General features: G+C 37.1%; 1 protein-coding gene across 1 annotated transcript; it reads left to right on the forward strand.

Annotated features, from left to right (window-relative positions):
- The first annotated feature begins 74 nt into the window (after positions 1–74).
- LOC145232069 (transcription elongation factor SPT6-like) lies at positions 75–25,465 on the forward strand. The gene is made up of 35 exons (XM_080096571.1): positions 75–250; positions 3,600–3,752; positions 4,657–4,868; positions 5,409–5,563; positions 6,178–6,295; positions 6,524–6,619; positions 6,683–6,789; positions 7,451–7,532; positions 7,677–7,766; positions 7,909–8,034; positions 8,955–9,097; positions 9,277–9,364; positions 9,786–9,924; positions 10,283–10,427; positions 11,439–11,670; positions 12,395–12,496; positions 12,912–13,055; positions 13,528–13,658; positions 14,380–14,574; positions 15,241–15,376; positions 16,334–16,471; positions 16,913–17,080; positions 17,751–17,881; positions 18,590–18,797; positions 19,164–19,311; positions 19,674–19,822; positions 20,230–20,370; positions 20,803–20,998; positions 21,136–21,252; positions 21,686–21,807; positions 22,682–22,877; positions 23,592–23,744; positions 24,121–24,221; positions 24,405–24,595; positions 25,028–25,465. Exons 1-35 carry the CDS (start codon positions 142–144, stop codon positions 25,227–25,229), a joined length of 5,064 nt encoding a protein of 1,687 aa, XP_079952697.1. The 5' UTR covers positions 75–141; the 3' UTR covers positions 25,230–25,465.
- The last annotated feature ends 1,290 nt before the right edge of the window (positions 25,466–26,755 follow it).

Below are 26,755 nucleotides of genomic sequence, written 5' to 3' on the forward strand. Positions count from 1 at the left end.
AACTTCACAACTGAAAAGGTGTAAATCACAAAAACTTCGTTTTTCGTCGTTTCACTTCAACACATTTCCATCAAGTTCCGGTTTCCATTTATATTGCAGCCACTTTTTTAGCCTTGTAGAAACGTGGCTTAAACATAAATCATGGCTGATTATATGGATTACGAGGCAGAAGAATCTTCTGACGAGGAATATGACGTGAAACGAGGTCGGACTGTACTCGATAGTGAAGACGAAGAAGAAAATGAAAAAGGTATACCTTCAAAGTATATATACTTTTCATAAACAATATGCAATAAAATACAAAGAATACCGTGACACAAGACGTTGGAAACATTCAAAGAAGAAAAGATTAGATTAGAACGCATGGAATATAGTGTAAAACTATTTTTTACGCAGGGTGCATGTAAATTGAAAAACAATAAGGTTCGATGCCATAGCAGTTTGGGTTGTATACATAATGCGCCAGAATAGCAGAACTGAATTATTTTTGAAATTTAAGTTGTCCACAGTTTGATAGAATAGGATTGTATTTAAATTTATTGCAATGTTTTCAGAAATGTCAGTTTTTAGGCATATAAGACAATGAATTAAGTAGGGAATACAAGCATGGTTGCATATGGCATAGATTATTATCAGTCTGCAGAGTATGACACAGCACATGCGAGTTGTTTTTTAAACAAAATTTGGGTTTGCACACAGAAATTTAGCATAAAGTACTGCCTCTTCCTGTATCTCACTTGCATTGTACTTGTTATGGGTCCCCTTCCCTGAAGGGGACACATATTGATTTTACTCGAATTGTTTTCTTTTTTTTTCTTTTTTTTTTCTTCCCAAAGTTTGTCCGACTCGTTTTTTCCATCAAATGTTTGATGGATTTGGCTGAAATTTACACAGATGGTAGATATAGTTATGTAGATGTGCATCCCACTTTGTTTTTGTTGATAACCCCAGTATTTACCCCGCTCGCCCCCTAAAATCGGTGTGTTTACCCAAAGTTTGTCCGACTCGTTTTTCCATCAAATGTTTGATGGATTTGGCTGAAATTTACACAGATGGTAGATATATTCATGTAGATGTGCATCCCACTTTGTTTTTGTTAATAACCCCAGTATTTACCCCGCTAGCCCCCTAAAATGGGTGAGTTTTTAAACAGTGTCAGAATTGGCTAAAATTTGGATTTCTTGTATAGTATGCCATTTATAGGTGTCGATTGTTGTGTTCAACCCTGTAGTCCTAACATTTACCCCACAAGCCCCTAAAGCAGGGGTCTCCAACTCAAAGTTTGTCCTGGGCCAATTTTCGAACTGCTTTGAAGCTGCGGGCCATATGCGCCCTTTGATGTCAAAACGCTTTCAAAGATCTTGCAACTGCACGCTACACCACTCTATCATTCTTGGCCAGATCTTTCCAAACCAAAGTCTCTGGTTTTTTACTGGTTGACGGCGCTATTTTCGTCGACCTCCAAGAGGTTGTCTTTACAATCTTACTTGCGTGTTTAAGGCTTGTTTATTTCACCACAAGTAACAATGAAAGCAATTGTTTGCGCATAATTCATATCTTGGTTTTGTCTGTGATGTCACAAACCGCTCTTAGATCATTGATATGTGTTACCAAGCAAATCATATTTAGGTGAAATGAATCCTAAAAGCTGTAGTGGTAAATCTGAAAATTACTTTAAGCAGCTTAAAACTTCGTTTTTCTAAGGTGTTTGATTGGCTTTAGCATTGAATTTATCTTGGACCGCGAGTCCAATTTGTTTCTTAAGAAAATGAAATGGCTTGGAAACCACTATCCTAGGCTTTTGAAACAATTTATGCGGCCCACTCAAGTATCAATAAAATGTTGGTTCGCCTTCATAAACGTAAATGTTCATTATCCATAAGCTAAACCTATACAGCAGTGGTTGGCAACCTTTTTGGCGACGCGTGCCAATTTACTTGTCATTTCCATGTGTTAATGACCTCGCGTGCCATCGTTTTTCTAAATAATAATGGTTCGTGCCAGCTGATATCAATAATAAAGAGGAAGCAGAGTGTTTTGTGCATGTAAGCTTGAATTTTAACACAATGGAATGAAAAAACTGAAAACAAGCAGTGAAACAGGTTTAATTGTTACTTCAATATTAACACGCAAATCGGTTGGCGTGCCATAAAAAAGTGCCAGGGGTTGCCGACCCCTGCTATACAGTAAACACAAAGAACTTAATGGATTCTGAAGTTTACGCTTTGATGATCAGACTAAGTTCGCATTGTTTCATCACAATTATGCATCACAAACGTTGAATTTTTTAACGTAGTGTTATATGGGTGTGAGTTAAAGTTTCATTACTTTTCTTTTGTTAAACACGCGACGGATGAGTAAATCAAAAACAGATGGTCATATTTGACAGGATATTATTATTTTTTTAATTTACTAATGACGCGGCGGGCCACGGAAAATTGCCTCGCGGGCCACATCTGGCCCGCGGGCCGCGTGTTGGAGACCCCTGCCCTAAAGTGTAAAACGTATTTGTATGTTACTGGGCACCACAAACGAAAGATTTCTTTGGAACAATAGTGTTACAAGGGCAACCAGTTGTATGTTGCTCGTTGGTGGGTTGCTTGGTGGTTGTTTTTGCGCCATGGCAGTTAGTGGCTTGTTGACAGCCCTATGACGTCAGAAACAATAACGGTTGTTGCTCAAAACACCTCTAGTGGTCTAAATTTTAAACATTGGCGGATTGGGCTGAAATTTTGCAGTATATACTATTGATTGAGTCATTGTGGTTTTTATATATTTTTTTGTTTGTGTGTCGAACCCAATTAGTTGCCCTACTAGCCCCCTAAAATGGGTCAGTTTTTTAAAACGTTAAATAGGACATACTTCAAACAATATCTGGGGTGAATCTAATTTTATAGTTTGTATTCTACATAGTATTATTATTTAAGCCCAGTGCCGATCACTGTGTTTTACCTTACAACACCCGACTTTCTCATGGTTATCTCTTGGATTGCATTATTTTCAACTTTGCATGTGTGGGGACCCATGAGTTTTTGCCTGCAGAAACGACTAAAGTTATAAAAGACGATGGCTAATATGGGACCCAATACAAAATAAGCATAGGAAATATATTAATGTTTTAAAATAGGTTATAGTGTATATTCAAGGGCAATATGTGCTAAGCCACCCTTCTAGTTATAATTGGTATTGCTTGCGGATTGCGAGGGTATGCCTGCACACATGGAGAACATAATGGCCCTGCATGCCCAGGATCTCATTGGGAACTGTCATATTCTGCAGACTGGGTGGATCATTGGTTCTAAACCTTTTAGTTAAAAAATACCCTCAAGTTGATTTACATCGCAAATATTTACCCCCAGAATTTTGGTAAATATTTGGTTTATCATTCATTGTTAGTCACAATAGGCATTATTAGGTGAACTTTTAGCTGCTGTATGTGTAAATAATAATACATCAGTATCTTTGCTTGCATCACTATTTCACTGTTATTGTAATCAACAGTAACCAAATGTTACTGCCATTGTAAATGGCGTATCACTCCATTACCAAGTTATAAGGTTTCAATGTATTTACAAATCAAGTTGTTACTATTGTTTCAGCACTTGCCAAAGAGATAGACGACACTGGAAACATATCCGGCTTGGTGGATGACAATGTTGTTGACGATGAAGAAGAAGCAGATGACGATAATGATAGTTTTGATTCCACTGAGGATGAAGATCAAGACTCAGATGCTGAAAATGTTGAAAAAAGTATGAAATATTTGTAGCATTAAAATCTCGGGTTCATTTGGAAAATTTGCCATGACGAAAAAAGCAATCACATTTTTTTACAACAATAAAGAACATCCCTTAAATTCTGAACCTTTTGCCTTCAATATTAATAAACTAAAAAATTATTTCGGGTAACTCAGCCTTAATTTGCATCTTACAATCTGTCTATTTCTATTTTGTCAGTTTCTGTATGCACATTATTTGCTATACTATGTGTCCTTAAAAAAATCAAAATTTGGGCCAAACCTGTCATCAAGACCAATTTTAGTACAGGACAATTGATTATAAAAGTTACAAAACTGTATTTAATAATCAGTAAAAGTTTTAACTTTATTTCTATGTTTATTATGGTATATTGCAGTATATATGTTAAGTGATGTTTATACTAGGTATAGATAGATTATTGTTATCAGACCCACAATGTCACCAATATTTGACATTTTACTGACTATCAGTATCACCCTTTTCCTATCAAACGGCCAATGAACAACACATTTGTAACTAGGTCACTTTTGCCTCATGCAACTATGTCTCTGTCTTGAGCTTTGCCAGTCACTAATCGATTTCACAGAAATTGGCATAAAGCTTTGATGCTCAGGCATGGATTTCGTTAGTTCTATTTTTACGGGGTTATTGTCATTCATGCTAACAGCGTGACCTTACAATTTTAAATTTTGGTACTCTGTCCTACAGTCAACCTAATTTTTAAACGCTGTTCTTATTTGCCGTGGAAAAGATATAAATTTATGTCTTTTGCTACAAATAAAATATCGGCTTTAAAAATACCAAATACCTACCAATAAGCATTATCAGCCTTAAAGAAACGATATCTGTCTATGTCTAGTTTATATCGGTCTAATTTGTACCATTAATCTTTTCCCAGAACACAAGAAACGAAAACGTGACCACAGACTCGAAGATGATGACTTTGACTTGATTGAGGAGAATCTTGGAGTCAAGCTGAAAAAAAGAAAGAAGTTTTCTCGACTCCGCACAGTTTCGTCGGATGAAGATGAAGAGGATGCTGAACAGGATGAAAAAGAAGTCATCCAGGATCAGCTCTTCTATGGGCCAGCAGATGATGATGTAGCTCAGGTAACATATGTTGTCAACTTTGTTTGGTACAATGCTTTCTTGACTATATATTCAGTTTAGTTATAAAAAAATCTAAACACCTAAGAAAACATGGCAATTGAATTTAAATATTAAACCAAACTTGTCTTAAAATATAAAGCTTTCTCAAGATTTCACTATTGTATGTAAGTTTTATAACATTAAGCCCATTGTAAAGTATTATATTCACACTAGCATTGTTTTTATATCAGGACTCCCTTAACATTTTAAACAGGGATTTTAATTTACAAAAATTCCTGCAAACTTTTATTTCATTGAAGTTCGCTTCTAGAATTCACTGGCTATGTAAACATATTTATTTCTAGATATAATCTAACATTTTTTACACACTGCTCTGATGTACCTCTGTCAAAAGCATTTGATCTTACTGTTTCCAAGTTTTGTACACAGAGCTGTGTTGTTTTACACTTAGTTAGTTTATCAGTTACGTATGCACTATACCTTAAATACTTTTTGTGCATTTTGCCACATAACATTACTGTTCAATTTTTCACATCACAGGCTCCACATCCAGAACCTGAAATGCCGTTGATTGGAGACGCTGAAGAAGAGGAATTATCGGATGAAAGTGATGTAGATGATTTTATTGTGGATGATAATGGAGAACCAATCAGCAAACCACAGAAGGGAATGAAAAGAAGAAGCAAGGGAGACTCGTAAGTTTTGTTGCTGTTACATGTAAAAGTCCATGTATGGTTGGTATTAGGAATGGGCCGAGCTGAGCCAGAACCCGAGTACTCGGCACAGAGCATTGCTGATTTTAATGCTCGGTGCTCGGCCGAGCAGTTGCACAAACTGACCCAAGCGTTAAATTTGCATATTCATGACCTGCTAACATACGACCGAGCACCAAGCATTAAAGTGAGATGCTCGGTGCTCGACCAAACAGAACATTTGCAGTTTTGGCACATCCCTAGTTGGTATGATATGCTGTGTAACAAAAGGTTTCGACAAAATTATGTATGGTGCAGTATCATAGCTTTACAAGTCTGCTGTAGTTTTACAGGCAATTATGAGCCTTGATGACACCCACATAGAACCCTACAGTCATCCTTTTATTAAATAAGTGCGAAAATGCAATCATATAACCCTGATGAAATCAACTTGAATAGAATGCGGAACAGTGGTACAAACAACACATTTGTCAAAATAATGTTATTGAGTTTATTCAGTAACCTACCTCAACTTTGTCCCCATATTGTAAGACAAAACAGGCCTGAGTGTATTTATATTGTATTTGTTGCTGGATTTATTATTTTTGACATCTCAGGGCACTTCAAAATCTGCAAGACATTTTTGGTGGAACTTTCGATTACGCTGACTTCGAAAAATACAATGAAGATTATGAAGGAGATGACATGGATGAAGAAACATACTATGATGAGCAGGTGCAGAATAATTTTTAATTGTCTAATTGGAGGAGAAATTCAGAGAACATATTTTTGACACCTTTTTGTCTTGTTTACTCATTGCCCATTTCAATGATACCTTTACCTACACAATTTGAACCTAAAATAGTTTTTTTGGTGACCTTTTTGCCAAAAAGGTGGTGGAACGTGTGTAATATATTGAGGTAAAATTAACTTATTTTCAACAACTCATGGTATATTCTTTAGATTGATGATGAAGAACTTGCAGAAGGCAGTGAAATGCTAAGCAGAAGAGCCAAGAAAAAAAGCAAGAAAGCTCGCAAAAAGAAATCTATCTTTGATGTAAGTTTTGTATGATGTGTTGTGTCAAGAAGTACTTTCTAACAAATAAACATCTCCAAACAGGTTATGGAGCCTGACACCTTAGAGAAGGGTTTCTACACAGACATTGATGCAGAAATCAGAAGCACTGATATTCCTGAGAGGTTTCAATTACGTGCCATACCTGTCAGGTAAATGTAGCGCATTTCGCCTGTTGTACTGGTCAGTTTGTTTTTGTTAAATCTTGTACCACACTTTCTTTCCTAAACAAACAAGCAACAAAGTTTTAGCTTTTTTATGTGGTAAAGCGTTTCGATTTTAGAAACCAAAAAAAGTGCGAAAAGCCAAGACCTTAAAATCCAACAGATATTGTAAAATAATAGCTGTTATTAAATTCTCACAATAGGCATTTAACTATGGCCGTGATGGCATACATATGCCATAAGTATTTTATTAGTTTTAGCGTTGTTGGGTAAAAGAGACATATGGGCGGTGCTGTAATTGTTGTTAGCTTTGTTGTTAGTCAAATATGTTTAAAGTCTTCTGCTCATAGAAGAAAACCTAAATGAACATTGAATGACTTATTGGTTAGTAGCGGAGTCTTTAACATGCATTTGATTTATCCTCCCAACATGCCTAAGTCTTAAGAACATGTCATGTAAACTGCATGTATGTGAAAATTTTCCACATACTTACACAACACTAATAATACACTTACATTTTTGTGACATTTGACTAACACAACAGTAATACCAGAGATCCACTTTTGGAAAAGCTTGTATAATAGTTTAATATGTCTTTCAAGACTATACAAACTAGTATCATGTAGCTCAATTTATAATTGCTTTGCAGACCAGCAGAAGAAAGTGAGCTTGAAATGGAAGCAGATTGGATTTACAAGTACTGCTTTGTTGAATCTACTTTGTCAAAACAGGTAATGTATCTGACATTTACAAATCGGCAATAAATCATTCTGCACACTTTTGTTATTTGTATATATAGCTTGTGTGGGCATTTGTTGAATATCAGAATATTGAGGTTTGGTAAGAAATATCTAATTATGTTTTTTTCTGTGCAGGATCCAATTGAAGATTTTGGTTCAAATTTTAATGCATCAGTATTGTCATCCCTGAACAGAAAACCACAATCTTGTGTGGGAAAAATACAGGTATGTTAATGTTCACTAATGTCTACACTTTGAATGAATGATCATCATAACACTCAGTGCAAAACAACAGTTAGTCTTAGTTGCTCGAATACTATTGACGGTAAACTAGAGATTGGCATAAAATATACATATTTTTGTACAGGACACCTTAAATTTTATGCGTAACCAGCAATTCGAGACGCCATTTATTGCTTTCTACCGCAAGGAATATGTTGAACCTGAGCTAAATATTCACGACCTGAACAAGATTTACCACTGGGATGAGAAAGTAAGATTTTTGTGCATATTAATCATAAACATTACTGCCAAGGTAGTGGTGTATATAGAATACATCGTGTAGACGTTTCGACAATCTCTGTTGTCATCATCAGTACATGTGAAACGTCTACACGATGTATTCTATATACACCACTACCTTGGCAGTAATGTTTATGATTAAACTACTTTTCGAGTCTGTGCATAGTGTTCCTTTGTGCATATTATTTTTCAATTTTTGTTTGCACTTTTCTTTTCTGTGCAAATGTCTGTTTAGGGCCTTCCAAACATTTTAGCTTGCAACCATTTCCAATTAAATATTTTTGTGACTTCTTGCATTTTAAGAAGTGTTTCAAACCAACATTATTCTGCAGGTGTAGTTTAATCTTTTTTCGGCTTGTAATATACACTGACTTAGCTGGCAAAAATTTTATCTCTGATCTCTCACGCACTTTTATACTGCCATGGGCCCCCGTTTGGTTGTTCAGTGTTCCAGAGCACTTCGATTTTTGCCTTCCCTTACAGTGGTTGCTTGTGACTGGATGGTAGTTTGGTGACAAAGCTCAAAGTTAAAACTGTTGTTGTGTTGTTGGAATATTTGCAAGATGGCACAGCATCAACTTAATCATGAAACTCTGTTCTGTACTAAACATTTAAACCAATACTTTTCAACACTGAATCTAAAGTGGTTTTAGTAAATCTGTTCATGACCTGAAAAATAGTGTGAAACACTCATCTTGCAGTAAAATTTAGAACCCAAATCTGCCAAACTCTTCTAGTCCGGACACAAAAATCATGTAAACTGTAGCCCATTTTCTTATCAAACAAGCCAACCTGTTATCTCCAGTAAAAATATGAAGAAACTGTATGTAGTAAACATTTCTAAGAAGATAGTGCAATATAAAATGTATGCAATTGACTTATTTGTTTCAGTGGACTCAGTTGAACAACAGAAAAGCGAATCTTACCAGATTATTACAAAAGATGCAAACCTACCAGTACGAACAGATATCAGCCGACCCAGATAAACCACTGGGTGACAATGTTCGTGCTTTGTCAGACTCAGATATTGAAAGGTAATTTCTGAATCCGACTTTTTATGTTGATCCACTTTGAATATTTGTTTGTTCTTTGTTGATGTTTTGTACGAGTACTGTTGCAATCTCAAAGGGGTTTAATTTTTTTGAGCACCATAAAACTGGTAGTAAAACTGGATTTGCAAATGCGTTTTTTGTTGTGAATTTAACTTGTTTAGAATTCAAACCGTTCAAACTATGGAGGAATTACGAGATGTGTATGGGCACTTTCTGCTTCACTATGGAAGAGATATCCCTAAAATGCAGGTAATGCTTTTGTTTAAACCAGGGTACCAGTCATTGCACATTTTTTGGATATGTCCCAATTCGGATTCACCCTAGATGTCCAAGGCCAATTAAAAATGTTGCTTAAATTGTTTGAAACACAAATCCGGATTTGGCCAATTCGTAGCATTTCATTTTGAGACTTTTGTCTTTTACGAAATTGAAACATGTGCAAACAGAATGGTAAAAAAAATAATAATCTAAAGAAACTGTACTTAGATGTATTGCAAAACCGCAAGAGGTAAAAAACATCAGTGCTGAAAAGCCATCCCTTGTTTGCACGTGAGCATTTTATTGTTTCACATTCAGTCGTTTAAACACAGCAAATTGCAACATGCTCATTAACAAAAAAGGTGTTTATGTCAAAATATACATGCAAGCAACTTTTGTTTCCATTCACAAGAACGCACTACGGATTCAACGCAAGCGGGAACGCGCGGAGGAGGGGGAAACACCTTCGGGTGAAGCACCTACTCAGGCGTCCGATCTCAAACAGGCTTCCCGCCGAGATATGTACACTGTGTGTCTTAACGCAGGACTGGGTAAGTATCATCAGTGCTATGACGTCATTAATGTGACGTATACTCTGGTTTTAGAGCAGGCCGTGCAGTAGTTTAGGCTTGTAACACACCAACAGACTCTTTTTTTGCAAATCACTGTTTGAAGGATACAAACCACAAATAGAATGTGTAAAATATAAAACTTTAGTGCATTTTTTACATGTTTTAGATAGGGAAAATGTATTTTTTACTCATTTTGAACCATTGGTTTGCATGACAATAAGTTGTTGTACACACTGACATTTTGTTTTCAAACCCTCCTAATGCAATGCTTTTTAACTACGAGTTTTAGAGATACTAGTTCAAAAGCAATCATTTTTGTTGGTATTACTTTTACCAGGTGGTGTCGCCAACAAGTTCGGTTTGACACCAGAACAATTCGGTGAAAATCTTCGAGATAATTATCAACGTCACGAAACAGAGCAATATCCAGCTGAACCACTAGATCTTGCGGAAGATTTTGTCTGTCCACAATTCAGCACTAAGTAAGTTACCGCTGAATGTTAATAAGTTATCCGTGTACAGTTGTGTCTTTTCAATACAACGATCGATTATGTATGTTGTTGTAGTCATAAAATCGGTTTTAGAATTTGCTGTGACGTTTTAATTTGAATTTGCCAAAAATGTAGGGTTAAAGAACTAATTTTTTTTAAATATATAACTGCCATGGAACTTGTGTTAAACCGACATATTCTGTACTGAGAGTATTTTATATACACAGGTTCTCTGGCAGTTTCATTCTTATTTATGTTACTTTTTAAGTCCGTGCTACAGTTTTGTGATTTTAAGACTGTTTTAACTTCAGCACACTGTCCACAAAATACTAAAACAATATTACGAAATGCCTTTCTGTTTTTTTCAGCGAAATTCATGCACTACTCTATATGCATAACGTCTAGTACAGTGGTCCCCAACCTTTTTCAACAATTCAAAACAGTTCGGTTCCTCCCAATAGACTACATAGTAGATGCTAAACCAGTGGTTCCCAACCTTTCGTGGACCATGGCCCCCTTAAAGTAACTTTTTGGCCTTGTGCCCCCCTTCAAGTTACCATGTAGGACCCGTGGCCCCCTTAAAATGTAGATAGCAATTTCGCGTTGGAATGCAGTATTAATTTTGGTCTGAAACAGGTCTAATAGAGTAAATGAGCATGATAAACCTCACTATAAACAAATAGTATGTGAAATAGTCCATTAACTTCGAGAATAAGTTAAAGTGAAAATGACTTTTAGTGGGTGTTTCTTGTGAATCTACGCCTGTGCCCCCCGGAACACAGCTCGTGGCCCCCCTGGGGGGCCATGGGCCTTGGTTGGGAACCCCCGAGCTAAACCATACAAAGATCAATTAAAATTGGGTCTTTTATCAACTTCACAGGTTATATTCCCAGAGCTTAAGTGTCTATTTACAAACCACATGTACAGACTAAAGTAAATTCCTCCCCTGTTAGGAACCACTGCCCTAGTAAACCAACTTCACACATACATTTATCACAACAGAGAAGCAGTATTAGAGGGAGCTCGTTACATGGTTGCCATGCAACTAGCACGTGAGCCGCTTGTACGTCAGTGCGTACGTCAAACTTTCACTGAACGAGCCAAGTTGACCGTCCAACCAACGAAGAAGGGGAAGAAAGAAATTGACGAATCTCATCCTTGTTTCCGATTCAAATGGATGAGCAACAAAATGGTGAAGGATTTGAGCGGGCCACAGTTTCTTCACATACAAAATGTAAGTTTATAAGCCACTTTTATTATGGGGTCCTTTCGTTAAAGATAAATATAGTAAACCTGGGTTAATCTGGACCCGTTTGGACCAAAAAATTGTTGTGTGTATGGGAAAGACCTGGATATACCGATGTTGATTAGTTAAAGTCTTGCCACATTACAAATCATTTCTACTCCCAGTTTTGTCCGAATTAGGCAAAGGTCAGGTTTAACCAAATCCGGTTTAACCGATGTTTACCCGAATGTTGTTTTGTCGTCTATAAATATATTTAGTGCTAAAACTTTTCGAAATTTAACACACATAGTTAGTTTACCGACGTTGGCCCCTGGATGACCCAGAGGTTTACCCACAATCCCCAAAAACGTGAAGTTAAAAAATGGTTGTACGTTCATGACCTAAAGGTTTCGATTTTTAGGTATTCCTTTTTTCGCATATACATAGCAATTTTGTTAATGGTACATCCAAGTTACCAAGCTTTTTAAAGCAATTAACCCAGAACATTCGATTACCCCACGCTTTTTATTAGCTTTAAATTCACAATCCTCATGCAATTAACCGGTATGCAAATAAATAAATTCTCTATTTTTTACCGAGAAAAAACTATGTTAAACCACATATTCCGGTCATTTGCATGCAACCAAGGCGAATTCGATATGCGATTAACCGAATTCATTAATACAGATGTAGTATTAGTCACGTTCTAAATCACATGTGTTTATTCTAACAGGCGGAGACAGAAGGTCTCCTCAGTGTTAAGTTCCATGTTGATATGAAAGATGCACCGAGCGCTCAAACCTACTTTGAAGAAATCAAACAGCTTTACTACAGGGTAAGGAAGCACTTGTTTCATATAATATTCAACATTTTTAATTTGAAAAAGCTAATTCAAGCAAAGCGTTTTGCTAAGCACCTGGCATCTCATTTTAGTACCATGTGCTTCGTTTAGAATTAGATTCAATACTATTTTGAAATATTGTTTTATTATGACTTCACATATGCTTTAGGTATCTTTTTTGATTTAATTTTGTAAAGTAGTAATTGATTGAAGTATGTAGACGAAATGTGCTGATATATAGCAACGGTAAAACTAGCAAAGTGATCGAACGATGCAATCTATATTTTTGACTTATCTTGCCATTTTTGGCTATTTCGGCAGTAATAAAGCAATCTTTTTTATTAGCAATATGGGTTAGGGCCATAGGCTCTGGTCTTTTTTGTGTATTTAAAACCCTTTTTTGGCTTAGGACGAATTCAGCCACCTTGTACAAGAGTGGAATGCCCAACGAAGCAAAGCTGTAGAATTTATGTTGAACAATATTCTCTATGTGGAAATGACCAAAGAAATTCGGACGATTCTATGCAACGAGGCCAAAGACGGTATCAAGGAGGTGGGTTGGTTTAAAACACTCACACAACTTATATTGCTTCAAAATTAATAGCTGAAAGGTTGTAAAAGTTTCACCTATACATTTATAGCATAGAATATTCATATGTTTTAAAGTATTTACAGATTTAATACAAAATTTTTGCCTGTATAATTCAGCGTTTTTTAAACCAGTGTCTATGATTTTAAATTGATATTAGTGAAAGTGCCATTTGATATTTCTTTTTTCCGACCATTTGCTTAATGTATTTGTTATAAAGAAGGGTAGTTTATAGGGTTCTATATCCGGAAAAGTCGAATAAACCCTATATTTGATTTTTAATAGCCAATAGAAGCACACTTTTGGATTTAAACTTTTTGATATTTAAATGTATTAATATTTAGATTTGCTTATGTCTTTCTAGGTACGTTTTCTTTTTACTCAAAGAAGTACAAAATGTCATTCGTGTGTTTAACAAGTGTCATCTCTTTCACAGCAATGTGGTTTGAAACTGCGCAGCTATTTAAGTGTCGCTCCATATTTGGTGGAAGAACGTGAGTTTGATGACGTGGATGACGACACCAGAGTGGGGACATACGTCATGGCTATCTCGTACTCAGAGGACAGGTACAACTTCTTCAAAGCTGTTTTACAGTTATATACTTGTCTGTAGAAACGCCGCCTTCCGGCTATGCTAACGCAGTAGGTAGAGGAAGGATTAGAACGTGCAACCTTGCGAGTGCAAAAATCTTTTTTAGTGAAATGTTTAGCCCTTATAGTTAACCTAGTTCTTGGGGCACATATATGTAACGCATGTACATTTTAGTATGAATAGATTTCATTTGAATAAAAGCTATGTGATGCTGTTACAGCGATATATATATATATCATACAATCTAAAAATGAACAGAAATTCATAACTGGGATCAGCCCTGTAGCGTCCACGCAGACCAGCGATCACGGCACACTCATGTATAAATCATATGTACGCCAGGCCTATTAAGTGCGTTATACCGAATCAGCCGGTCACCAAGCATCCCCATAAGCGGTCTAAAATCTGTTCTATCGTGGGATACGTTTTTAGGGAGGAATACGTCTTATTAAATCTACATGTAAGGTTCATTATAGTCTTTATCCACCAAGCAACGAGCTATTTTAAAGTTTAAATTACGAGTTTTATTCATTTCTTAAGGACTTAAAGTTACTGCTTGGCTTACAAGGACAAATTAGCCTTTTATAAATACTCGATATATTCGAGCTACAAGATCACAGCAAGAACAACATTTTTATGACTCCTGCTAAACGTTAACATAAAAATCTTGTTTTTTATTGATCCGTACCATTTCAGGAACATGGCAACATTCGCAGCAGTTGTGGCTGGTAACGGTGAAGTAGTGGATTATTTGAGATTGCCTTCAATGAGATTCAGGAAGAATTCACCGAACGAACATGAGGCCAAAGAGAAACAAAAGGACATGGAAGCTATAAAGAAATTTGTGACGAAAAGGCGACCTCACGTGGTTGTGATAGGAGTCGAAGACCGGTAAAAGTGAAATAAAGTGTTGTTTGTCAAAATTTTAGCTTTATGACTTAATTGACGCGAAATTGTAGTTAACAAGTTATAGGTTTTGATTTTTCCTTAAGAATATAATTTTAATTTGTAGAAATCTTTTTTAAAAATGTTTACGTGTTTCTTCTGACTTTTCGCAGTTTAATGACTTTATTGACGCGAAATTGTGATCAACAAGTCCTAGATTTTGTAAAAAATGCTCGTTTTATAACAGTTGTTGCGTCAGAAAGCTATTACGTCACATTCCCACGCGCGAAAATAATAAAAAGTTAATTATGACGTCATCCTTTAATAGTCCCATACGTTCTAAATAGAGGAGAAGTAAAATAAAAAAAATCGGAAAAAAGAAATCATAGGTTGGAATCGGTGTGGTTAATGCGGATCTTTGCCTAATTCGAACAAAACTTGAGGTACTGGTTTGCAATGTGGTAAGACTTAAATAAATATTGACTTCAGCTAATCCGGATCTTGTGTTATTGCCTTTTTCGGACAATTTTTTGGGTCCAAACGGGTCCGGATTAACCTAGGTTTACTGCATGTATATGAGGTGATAATAAACCACCTCGGTCGGTTTCTGCATTTAACATTCAACTAGAATTTTAAATTCCATTTTTAACTTTTTTGATTTGTGCGTTCCAGATTTGCAACCACATTACAAGAGGATGTACGACAATGCGTAACAGAACTAGAACAAGAGGGTATTGTGTCGAATGTGGCTGTAGAATTAATGGACAATGAACTGTCGTCGGTGTACGCTGCAACAGCAAGAGCGCAGGTCATTTGCTCATCACTGTTTTGTCTTTATTGTATTCGTCATCTTGTTTATTGAGCTTTATTATGGGTCCCCTTCCCTGAAGGGGACACATATTGTTTTTGTCCGTATTTTTTTTTCTTTTTTTCTTTTTTCTGTCTAACGCTGGCTTGTGAGACCCGTTTGGTCAAGAAAAAGTGCTTGAAATTTATTGAAATTTGGACATATGTTAGATATTAATCCAAACTTGGTCCACCTGAAGTTTGACCCCAAATTACCCAGCGGTTCACCCACAGGCCCCCGAAACGTAAAATTTTTAACGCTGGTTTGTAACGCTCATTTGGTCAAGAAAAAGTGCTTCAAATTTATTGAAATTTGGACACATGTTAGATATTAATCCAAACTTGGTCCACCTGAAGTTTGACCCCGATTCTAGTTATAACACATATGAGGTGAAAAGACTATAGAGGGGTGTTTTTGTGTAAATAACCGACCTATACAAGCATTCCCATATGGCAAGGCACAAGCTAGAAAAATATACAGTTATGAATAAATGTTCATCTTTAGTGTCAGTTGTGTACTGTAAATCAAAGAAGCAATAGCTGTCAAAATAGCACTTGCAATGTTCAACCGGTATAAGTAACTAGCCAAACTGTTTAAATGCCAACGGTCTTTCTCTTATATGGGAATGCTTGGGAGACTGACTTGATGTGGTATGACGCCTTTACAGGCTGTTGTAATTTGCCCAATGTGAACTACTCACATATTCTAAGCGCACACGTCCATGCCACACGTAAAATAAAGTCGATTATAAACTATAACTCATTATGTGTACTTAAACATGCATTGTCCTGCGCATTTACATAAAAAAATAATGCGGTTTGACTTTTTTGCGTTTTTTTGTGACACGATTTTGATGTGTTCTTTGAAACGCAAAATTCTAAGTTTTCTGATTAAAACTAAATATCCTCTGCTTCTTAGACCGACTTTCGTCATTTTCCAAACGAGCTTCGTCAAGCGATATCTCTCGCTCGAAGACTTCAAGACCCACTACTTGAGTTTTCTCAACTTTGCACAACAGATGAAGACCTCTCCTGCCTCAAACTGCATTCCTTGCAAGTAAGCTGGGTTGTCCATAAACTAATCACTGCTATTTTATGTTTGCACCTATTCTTGCCAGTAATGATAGGCTGATGTTTTACAAAAATCATGGGGAGAATTTAAAGTAAATTTAAAATTGGGGACCGAATCCGTTGGTGTAAGCCCGAATCCGACCAAAACGCGAAATTTGTAAAAACTGTGAAACTTAACTGTAAAACAGTTTTAGACTTAGTTTTCTTGTGTAGTTATTGTGCAGCAAATAAGGGGTTTTATTGAACGCATCAAACACATAAGAGTGTTTAATTTGGCAACGACATTATTAACGCAAAAGAACGGTTGTAATTTGCCCTATATGTGTGACTTTGCATTGGCTAACCGTGGTCTTACCAAATGTTAAATAATGTCATAAAAATGTACTCATTTCAAACTGGACCTTATAATCTCCTTGTTTTATCTTAGGACATGCTCAACAAGGACGAATTGCTGGAAACCTTAGCTGAGGAGTTCGTGTTCCGTGCAAACGAAGTTGGTGTAGATGTGAATCGTGCCATCACACACCCTCACACAGCTAATGTTGTGCAGTTTGTGTGTGGACTAGGACCGAGAAAGGCTGCCAACCTATTGAAGGTAAGGTTAGGCAACCAAAAAGGGCCAAAAACGAGCCAGTGCAAGTAGATACCAAGCATCACCATTTCTAAGACCAATTTGTTAGATATAATTGTGTTGGTTTGGAAAAATATATTTTTTTTCTGTAAATTGTGCTTTATACCTCGAATGTGAATTTCTAAAATTAAAATTAGAAGCCTGAATTTATTGACATCATAGTTGTTTTGGCATGCTTTATCAAACGCAGACAGCAATATTGGTGCTGGATCAGATAAAAACTTTTTAGGGGCTTCCTACTGACTGGTATGGTAAATGTAAAACAGTATTATTGACCTATTCAAATAGAATCACATAAACGAGTTGATAAAAACACAAAAATGAAACATATACAAAATAACTAGTTAAGATAGCTCATACTGGTATATGGAACACTAATCCATGGAACACTAATGTATAAATCATAGTACCCCAGGCCTATTCAAGGCGTTAAACCGAATCAGCCGGTCGCCAAACATTCCCATATGGCAAGGTATAGGCTAGAAAAGTCTAACCTGCGGCGGGATTCGAACCCACGACACGAGTGTTTTCGGGATGAGTCCTGTAATTCATTCAGATACTTAGAAAAAACAACTAAGATATTATACCCTCTCAAAGGGTTTACAAGTTGTCATAATCTATAATTTTTCTGCAGGTGTTGAAGCAGAAGAATGGAAAACTTGAAAATCGTTCAAACCTGGTGACAGTCTGTAAGATGGGACCGAAAATTTTCATCAATTGTGCCGGATTCATTAAAATTGACACCAAGTCTATCATGGAGGATAGGTAAATAACGATTTATTAACTTAACGTGCTGCCCAAAACTCTCTATGTACACAACGAAACTAGTGTAGTAGTGCATAGGAAATGTGTTTTTTTACAGAAAGTATCAAACAAGTTTCAAAGCAATTACATACTGTTTTGCTTATCTCCGCTAGATACAAAAATTCTGGCTAAGTGCAATTCCATTTGCTTATATTTTCTAGCTATTAAGCGATTTTTTTAAAAAATGGCGGTCATTAAAGCGGAACCTGCATTATGCGATTAACCGAAACAGTATGAAAAACATAATTTCTTGCCTTTGCAACCTTCGTCATGGTACAGAGGTTCTCAACTCGTTTTGAGCCATGGACCACCAGTCCAAATAAATAAATAAAGTGGACCAGTCGATTGTTAAGTAAGGATAAAGAAAGCATTCACAACATGCATATTGGCTTGAAATATATTCCTTCAATACGTAATTTCTCGGAGTGATATCAAACTGAAAGCTAACAAGTAATGACCAATGACTAGCATATGCTTTTCTTGTACTGAGCATTTAATAAATTATATCCAACTATTTCCTGTTTATCACCAATAATACTTAATGTCCTGTGGACCACCCAAAAGGTCATCATGGATTACTATAGGTTTATGGGCCACCGGTTGAGAACCACTGTTATATACTGCCATATTAACCAAACCAAACAATCATATTTGTGATTTCACATATAGCACTGATGCCTACATAGAAATCTTAGACGGGCTTCGAGTTCATCCCGAGACTTACGAATGGGCTCGCAAGATGGCTGTAGACGCACTGGAGTATGACGAGTCAGCCGAAGACGCGAACCCCTCATCCGCTTTAAGCGAAATCCTCGAATCCCCCGAAAGATTGAAGGATTTAGATTTGGACGCCTTTGCAGAAGAACTTGAACGACAGGTTTACGATTTACACTAATTTGTCTTTGAGGTTCATACGATGACGTCATATAACATGGCCGCATCTCAAGAAATTTAAAAATCTATGCTTTCCCAACCTTTTTCGACGAATTCCTTACATAACAATTTAAAACATTTTCATTCCTCCCTAAAATAGTACAGAATAGGTGCTGAACCATACAAAGATGATTTAAAATTGGGTCTTTTATCAACTTCACAGGTTATATTGCCAGACATGTAAAAATTAAAGTCAATACCTCCCCTTAAGTTTAAAAGCTTCTCCCTTGGGAGAAATTCCTTTCTGGATGGAAATCATTGATGGAATTGTTCTGAATTACATTGTTACAAAAAACTGTTTGCGTTTCAGGGATATGGCAACAAGGGTATTACGTTGTACGATATCCGAAATGAACTAAATAGTCGTTACAAGGATTTTCGGAATCCCTACAGACCACCGACATCTGAAGAAAAGTTTGAAATCGTTACCAAGGAAACCCTTTCAACTTTCCGCGAAGGTAGGAAAACGGAGTATTTTTGTTTTGTTTGGGTAAAATGTGGAGCAAACTGGCCCTTAGATATTTGTTGCTAACTTTTAGTACAGTCTTATTATTACTCAACAATTAATAAAGCAAATATCCAAGACACATTCAAACTGGTGATAGTCGATAATTACTTTCATGAAAGTAAAGCTATCTAGGCCCAATGTGTAAACCAGCGAATCTGTATTCTATGGACCTATAGTAGCGTGGTCGGTTCCGCCAACTCCTTTACTATTACATTCTACATCTAGATGTTTTGTTTCGTAGCGTGTCTGTCGTTTCCAATTGGCGTTTTGTGTTGTTTTTCTGTCTATGATGGCGTACTACTCTTTTTCTAGGCAAGTTGGTCACGTGCCGGGTCACGGGTATTGCACACAGACGGCCTAAATCGGAGCAACTCGATCAAGCGGAACCGCACAAGGACGAAGACACAGGGTTGTGGAGCTGCTCCTTCTGTAAAACTGGCGGATTCGCCGAACTTAGTGAGGTAGGTTAGAAAGAGTTTTGTTGGTGGAAATAGTTGCAAAAAACACCACGTTAGGATACCATGTCTACAACTGTGTACAAAATTACGCATAGCTTAACGTTGTTATAATAAATGTAAAATCGCTTGTCTGGGTAAATTTTTAAAAAAAACTTCGCTTAAAAGATAGAGCAGTTTTAAACAATGTTTGTGACAAAAAAATAAAAACTTTTTTGTCTCTAAAACTCTTTTTATTTTTGACTGTATTTTATTGTACAAATTACGCACATTTTGGAAAAACAAAAAAATTGTAATTGTTGCCTAAAAGGTGGTAATTATAAAGCTTTTATACAAGTGTTAGCTGGTTTTGAAGTTTCACGTATTCTCGGTCAAATTTGATTCCAAAAATACTGTGTATGATTTTTATGTAGGTGTGGTCGCATCTCGATAGCGGGGAATGCCCGGGTAAGGCTGTTGGAGTGAGAGTTCGGTTGGAGAATGGAATCGCCGGTTTTATTCCTACAGATAAACTCAGCGACAAACCGGTCAACAACCCAGAGGAAAGAGTTCAAGTGAGTACAGATTAATAATTTAAAAAAACGGTTAATCGCATAATGCGTTTAATTTCATAGGGGGGCGTAAATTCCAACCATAGCCGTTTGTTGGGAAAATCTTGCATTTAACTGAATATTTCGGTTAATTGCATAAAAACGCTTGGCAAATTAGGTGTGTAATTAATAGGTATCGTCTGTCCCCCCGTTTGTCCTGTTAGGTAGGAGATATACAAAATTCTTTGCAACAAAATAAATTCACATACAGCATGGCATACATTTAAAATACAAAATTGCACATGGAACAAAAATACTGAAGCACCCAATACCTTATGAGCAAAACTTATAAAACATGTACAATTTTTTTTGGAACAATTTACACATGGCAAGCAGTATAGGCTATAGAAAAATATAACCTGTGGTAAATACTAAATCAGTAACATGTATTTTTAGGTTGGAATGACAATACATTGTCGTATCCTCAAACTTGACATTGACCGTTTCCAAGTCGACCTCACATGTCGAGGTTCTGATCTAAGAGATGACGAAAACAAATGGAAACAACAACTTGACACGTATTACGATTTTGAAGCGGAGACAGCCGACAAGCAAAAGTCCGAAGACACAAACAAAAATACCAACCAAACCAGTAAGCTGTGTTTTTTTGTCAGACTGAAAACGTGAGTTAAAAATGTTGCCCCCATTAGCGCTGTACTTTAATTTTTGGATTTTGATTTTTCGTGTGTTTAACCAAAACTATTAATTATTCCGTATTGTTGTCACCAGCCTATATAAAGCGAGTTATAGCACATCCGTCCTTTCACAATATCGATTTCAAAACTGCCGAAAAGATGATGATTGAAATGGACCAAGGAGACACGATTATACGCCCGAGCAGCAAAGGTGATTTTTACAAGATATATTTCTGTTTATATTATTTACTTGAAATTTACACGGGTTAAATCAGAGTTGAAATTTACACGGGTTAAATCAAGTCGGACCGGGTGTTTCAAATCGGTTTTTGAGTCGGGTTAGGGCTTAAGTTCGAATAAAATGGAATTGCTTTACATTCGTCCTAATTTGTGCTGCGTTTTTTCCAACCTTGGGTCATAAATCGGGATTTGTTAAAAAAACAAACAATTAGGTTTACAGCTACATTTTGGTTTAAGCCTGTTAACAACTCCGATTAAAATGTGAGCTTAACTTTTTTTAACGGCCGGAGCAAATGCCGCGAGATAAGTGTTTCGTTTTGCCTAATTCTTATTAATTTTTGGTGTTTAAATAGCAAAAGCAAAAACTCGATATTGGTTGTCTAAAATGTCCAATCATGTTACAGGATCCGATCACCTGACCGCCACGTGGAAGGTAGCAGAAGGAGTTTGTGCCCACATTGATATCAGGGAAGAGAAAAAAGAAAATGCGTTCAGTTTGGGTCGATCACTGTGGATTGGAAACGAGGTGAAGGGAATTTCATTTAGGCAGTTATTTCTATGTTTTCTGTGCCCCCTTGGTGATTTGAACGCTTAGAAAAAAATGTTTTGCTGCCACAGTAGACAAAATAATAGATCATAGTGTGCAAGGCCCATTGAAGGCGTTAACCAAATCAAGCCGGTGTCCCAAGCATTTCCATATGACAAGGCACAGGCTAAACAAATCTAGCATTCCAACCCACGATAGAAGTCTACCAACTGGTGTAGCTCAGTGTTTGAATCACGTTGCCTGCCTCGTGTGCTGCACATGTCAGCTTCGTAGTAGGAATGACCAGTTCGACCATCGATCAGCTGATATGAAAATACACACATACTGCGATCAGCCCTGAACCGTACATGCAAACAACCGTTTGATCACGGCACATTCATACATAAATTATGGTACGCCAGGCTCACTGAACTCTTGGTACCGAATCAGCTGGCCTCCCAAGCATTTCCATATGACAAGCGACATACTAAACAAATTTAGCCTGCGGTGGGATTCGGACCCACGATTGGAGTATTTTCGGGACTCGCGGTCTACCAGCTGGTGTAGCTCATTGGTGAGCCACCGAAAGTTGAATCGCAAGCACCGTTGTCTGCCTCGTATACTGCACATGTCAGCTTCGTAGTAGGAATGACCAGTTCGACCATTGGTCAGCTAAGGAAAATACACACATACGGGGATCAGCCCTGTAGCGTTTATGCAGACCAACACAATAATAAAGACTGATATAATGGCTTAAAAGTTACCGAGCTAATATTACCAATAAACAAACATTTAAGGCATGCATGACCAAATTTGTTGCTACAATCCGTTCAAATAACCCATTTTTTTCTAAACCTTTTGTCAATTTTGAAAGGAATTTGAGGACTTGGACGAAATCATCGCTCGCTTTATTCAACCTATGGCAGCAAATGCACGCGATCTCATCAACCACAAGAATTACAGAGAAGTGGGGGGTAAAAAAGAGGTGATGGAAGATCTTTTGAAACAAGCCAAGAAGGCTCTTCCATCTAGGATTCCATACCTCATGACTGCGTCCAAAACTCTTCCTGGTAAGTAAATGCTACTTTAAGACTTCATTTGATTTTGTTTGTTTGTTTGTTTGTTTGTTTGTTTGTTTGTTTGTTTGTTTGTTTGTTTGTTTGTTTGTTTGTTTGTTTGTTTGTTTGTTTGTTTGTTTGTTTGTTTAATATTTAGACCTGGAGCAAATGTATGCCCCACCAGCACAAGTTATAACCAGACCTGGACCAGAATTTTTGTAATAAACTCAATCTAGGCCTGAAAGTTGGATTTATCAACGTGAAATTGCCCCAATAATGTCAGACCCGAATCAGGTTTGCATTATTCCAAATTAGTCTTAACCTGACCCCGAAAACCTTTTTTGTTTTTACATTACGTCACAATTAAATATCTAAATTATACAGAAACAAATACAATTAATTAACCCCTAATTTTTATCATTTAACCCCTAGATTTTTATCAAAATAAGCGAGGCATGGCTATTTACCCTGTTACTCCCAACAAACTGGAGTGCCGTTGAATGGCTACAATAGCAAATACTACCCATCTCTTGTCATTAGCTGCACTGATGAGACCTTATAGGCCGAAACAATGTGCACTGTCTGCAGCTTATCATATGTTCCTAATTTAGAGAATTAGCCCAAAAACTAATCTGAAAAATTGCCAGCGTTTTATCTATTGCTGTTATTCTTATTCTTGCAAAAGTCTTAGCAAATTTGAATTTAAACTCTGTATTATTTCCACAGGTAAGTTTCTCCTCTCTTACATGCCTCGTGTTCGTTCTAAGCATGAATACGTCACCGTTTCGCCTGATGGCTTTCGGTACAGAGGTCAAATGTTCAATAATCTCAATCACTTGTTTAAATGGTTCAAGGAGCACTTCAGAGACCCAATTCCAAGTAAGATTTGCTCGTTACTTGATTTATTTTTGATTTTGCAATCAAATCAAGTTAGTCAACGGATTTGTTCCGAAAAGCCTTTTTGACTCTGTGCGTCGCTGCATGAAGAGTTCAATGCAAATTGTGCAAATTAAAAAGAACGTGATGAAAACACCTCAAATTAAACATACATGTAAACTTGTTGCGGCACTGTTTTTGAAAACTAGTCATAACAAATTTAGCTTCTTTAGCAATTTAGATTTGCAAAAACAAAGAAAGCAACTAAAGAAAAAAACTGACCAGAAAACCAGTAAATGGGGCCCGATTTGAAAACGTGATTTAAAAACTTTACACCTTTCCTGATTTCAGCCATTGCATTGACATAAATTTATCTCAGGTCACATGATGTCACGTACGCCGGCTGGTTCCGCATCAGTGAACATGTCAATCACTCCGAGCACGCCAAGGAGCAAAAGACACACACCGCGAACACCAAAGGTAGCGGTGCTTTTAAGTTACCTCTAGTTTGGAAAGCACTTTATATTAAAGAAACAATCGGATAAACTTAACTGAAAATAGCACACCTCTAAGTGTTTGACGTCATCAACATGTGACGTAACACAAATTGTCACAACAACCGATTTTTTGCTTTATTAATGAAATTCCTGATTTATATTTCAGGGTACTCCTCAACAGACCCCGCAGGCCCAACCTGGCTACCCCTACACCCCCAACACGCCTTACATGACCCCTAGTGGAGGTTACGGACGTACACAGGCGTCACCCGCTGGCATGTATCCTCCCAAGCAAGCGCCCCCAGCCAAATGGGCCCAGCCAGCAGGGACAGCCCCTAAACGGACACCACGACCAAAGTAAGAAACTTTGTGAATTTTATTTAATGAGTTTTCCCGTAGAAACTCAAGTTCAATACATTTTTACTAAGTTGAAAGCAAAAGTCTTCGGACTAATTATCGACTTAATCTGCATTATTTAACGTCGCTAATTATACTGCAAAACGATTTTTGGTTTGAAAGAATGCAGTGACCTATTTCAAAACAAACTTTCATAATTTGTTCGTGTATTTTTTGAAATACAACAACACCAAAAAAATGCCAGCACAATTTGTCCAAACTTTTTTTCGAAATCCAATTTTAAATCAGACTGTTATGTGAATATATTGGCTACTATGTCGTTTAATTTAATGTATAACATAGGATGTTTGGCCTTTATATAGACAAAGTTGTCTTCATCAGTTGACAAACTTTCTTTTTACGCGGCATTATTTTATCGAAACATTTTTTTAGGACTGGCCCACCGTCTGCACCAGTCCCCCCTGCCGACTGGACTCGTGCCGCCCAGGAATGGGCCTCAAAACAGCACGCCCCCAGTCCTCGAATGACCCCAAATACCCCACGCGGTCCACGGACCCCAGCTGGAAGTTACAAGGGCACTCCAAGGACGCCTCAGCACCGAACACCAAGAAATCAGCGTACACCAGGATATTAACTTTGTTGGGGTTCGCCAAGCTTCAACCAGGGGCATCAAACAGTCTGCTAGCCTTTTATTGCATTTTTTGTCACACTTTCTGATGCGATTTCGTTGAAGCTGAAATTGAACTTATTCTGCACAAAAATGCGCCCATTTTTTGTTTTTATCTGGACATAAAACCGTTACCGACTCGTACAATTTGATTTTCGGTTGTCCGCACAAGCCTTTGACGGTGTAATAAATGGTCCTAGTCAGTTGTCGACTTTTTATTGTCAGGATAGGGAAAAAAGTATTTAGCTCACACAAACGCCGACATAGATTTTCGCTGTACCAAGTAGCAAAGTCAACAATACTATGAAGTCAATCTGCCAGTTAACAGTTTCACTTTCATGACCTGAATTTACATCATAACTAACCACACACAACATTGTCGAAACTTTTGTGATTTTATTCCACGTACCAGTAATATTACTTACAGTAAGGGCGTTAAGGCTAAACCCCGTTGAACAGTATTGACAATTAACTAACTTATATACGATGGAAATTTACATCATAACTAACCAAACACATCACTGTCTAAACTTGTATGATTTTATTCCACTTACCAGTAATGTTATTCACAGTAAGGACGTAAACGTTTTGAACAGTATTGACAATCAAGTAACTTATCTACGAAGAAAGCTAGCATCGCCTTATAGCACAAATATCAGCTAAAAAACAAGGGGTGGCACTAAATACCGCATGTGACCGCATGTGGCCGCATGTGACCGCATGTGACCGCATGTGACCGCATGTGACCGCATGTGACCGCATGTGATTCCTCTTAAAATACACCATGTTATGTGAAATGTAAGAATTCCAGCCCCATTAGGGGTAAAATAGACCAGATTCTAGATTGATTTTAATTTCAAACCTTCACCCAACCCTAATAGCTCTAACCGTCAGCGCTTTCAAAAGTCCGCAAAATTATTTTTTGGTAAAAGCATATTTAAGTCCTTCACAGATTCCTGCCGTGTGATAACATGCGGTCACATGCGGTAGCATGCGGTATACCATGCGGTCACATGCGGCCACATGCGGTCACATGCGGCCACATGCGGCCACATGCGGCCACATGCGGTATTTAGTACCACCGAAAAACAAGGCAATTATAAACATGCGTTGAACTGTCCATTAGGTTTAGTGCCTTTTATGCGGAAATATTCCAGTTTTAATTTGATTTTGGGCGCTCTTTGGCCCCTACTGAACTTCAAACCGCATCTAAAACAATATGATTTAGAATCTAAATGAGGTAGGAAACTGGATCTCTTTTAAGTTGTTGTCTATGACAGGGGCGTCCAACTTTTGTCACTGTGGGGTTAAATACAATTGCCAAGATTAGATCGCAGGCCGCACAATTACCGAACACACGGTGATTTTACTTTGGTGCGTATCAAATATACGTAACTACAAGTAAAATTCTCATTTGATTTAAGCCACATATTGCCTGGTCACTGAAAAATAGAACCAGACGCAATAATTTATTTAAAAAATATAGAATAATT

This window comes from Phallusia mammillata, chromosome 6 (assembly GCF_965637545.1).
Source record: "Phallusia mammillata chromosome 6, kaPhaMamm4.hap1.1, whole genome shotgun sequence".
Classification (NCBI taxonomy): Eukaryota; Metazoa; Chordata; class Ascidiacea; order Phlebobranchia; family Ascidiidae; genus Phallusia; species Phallusia mammillata.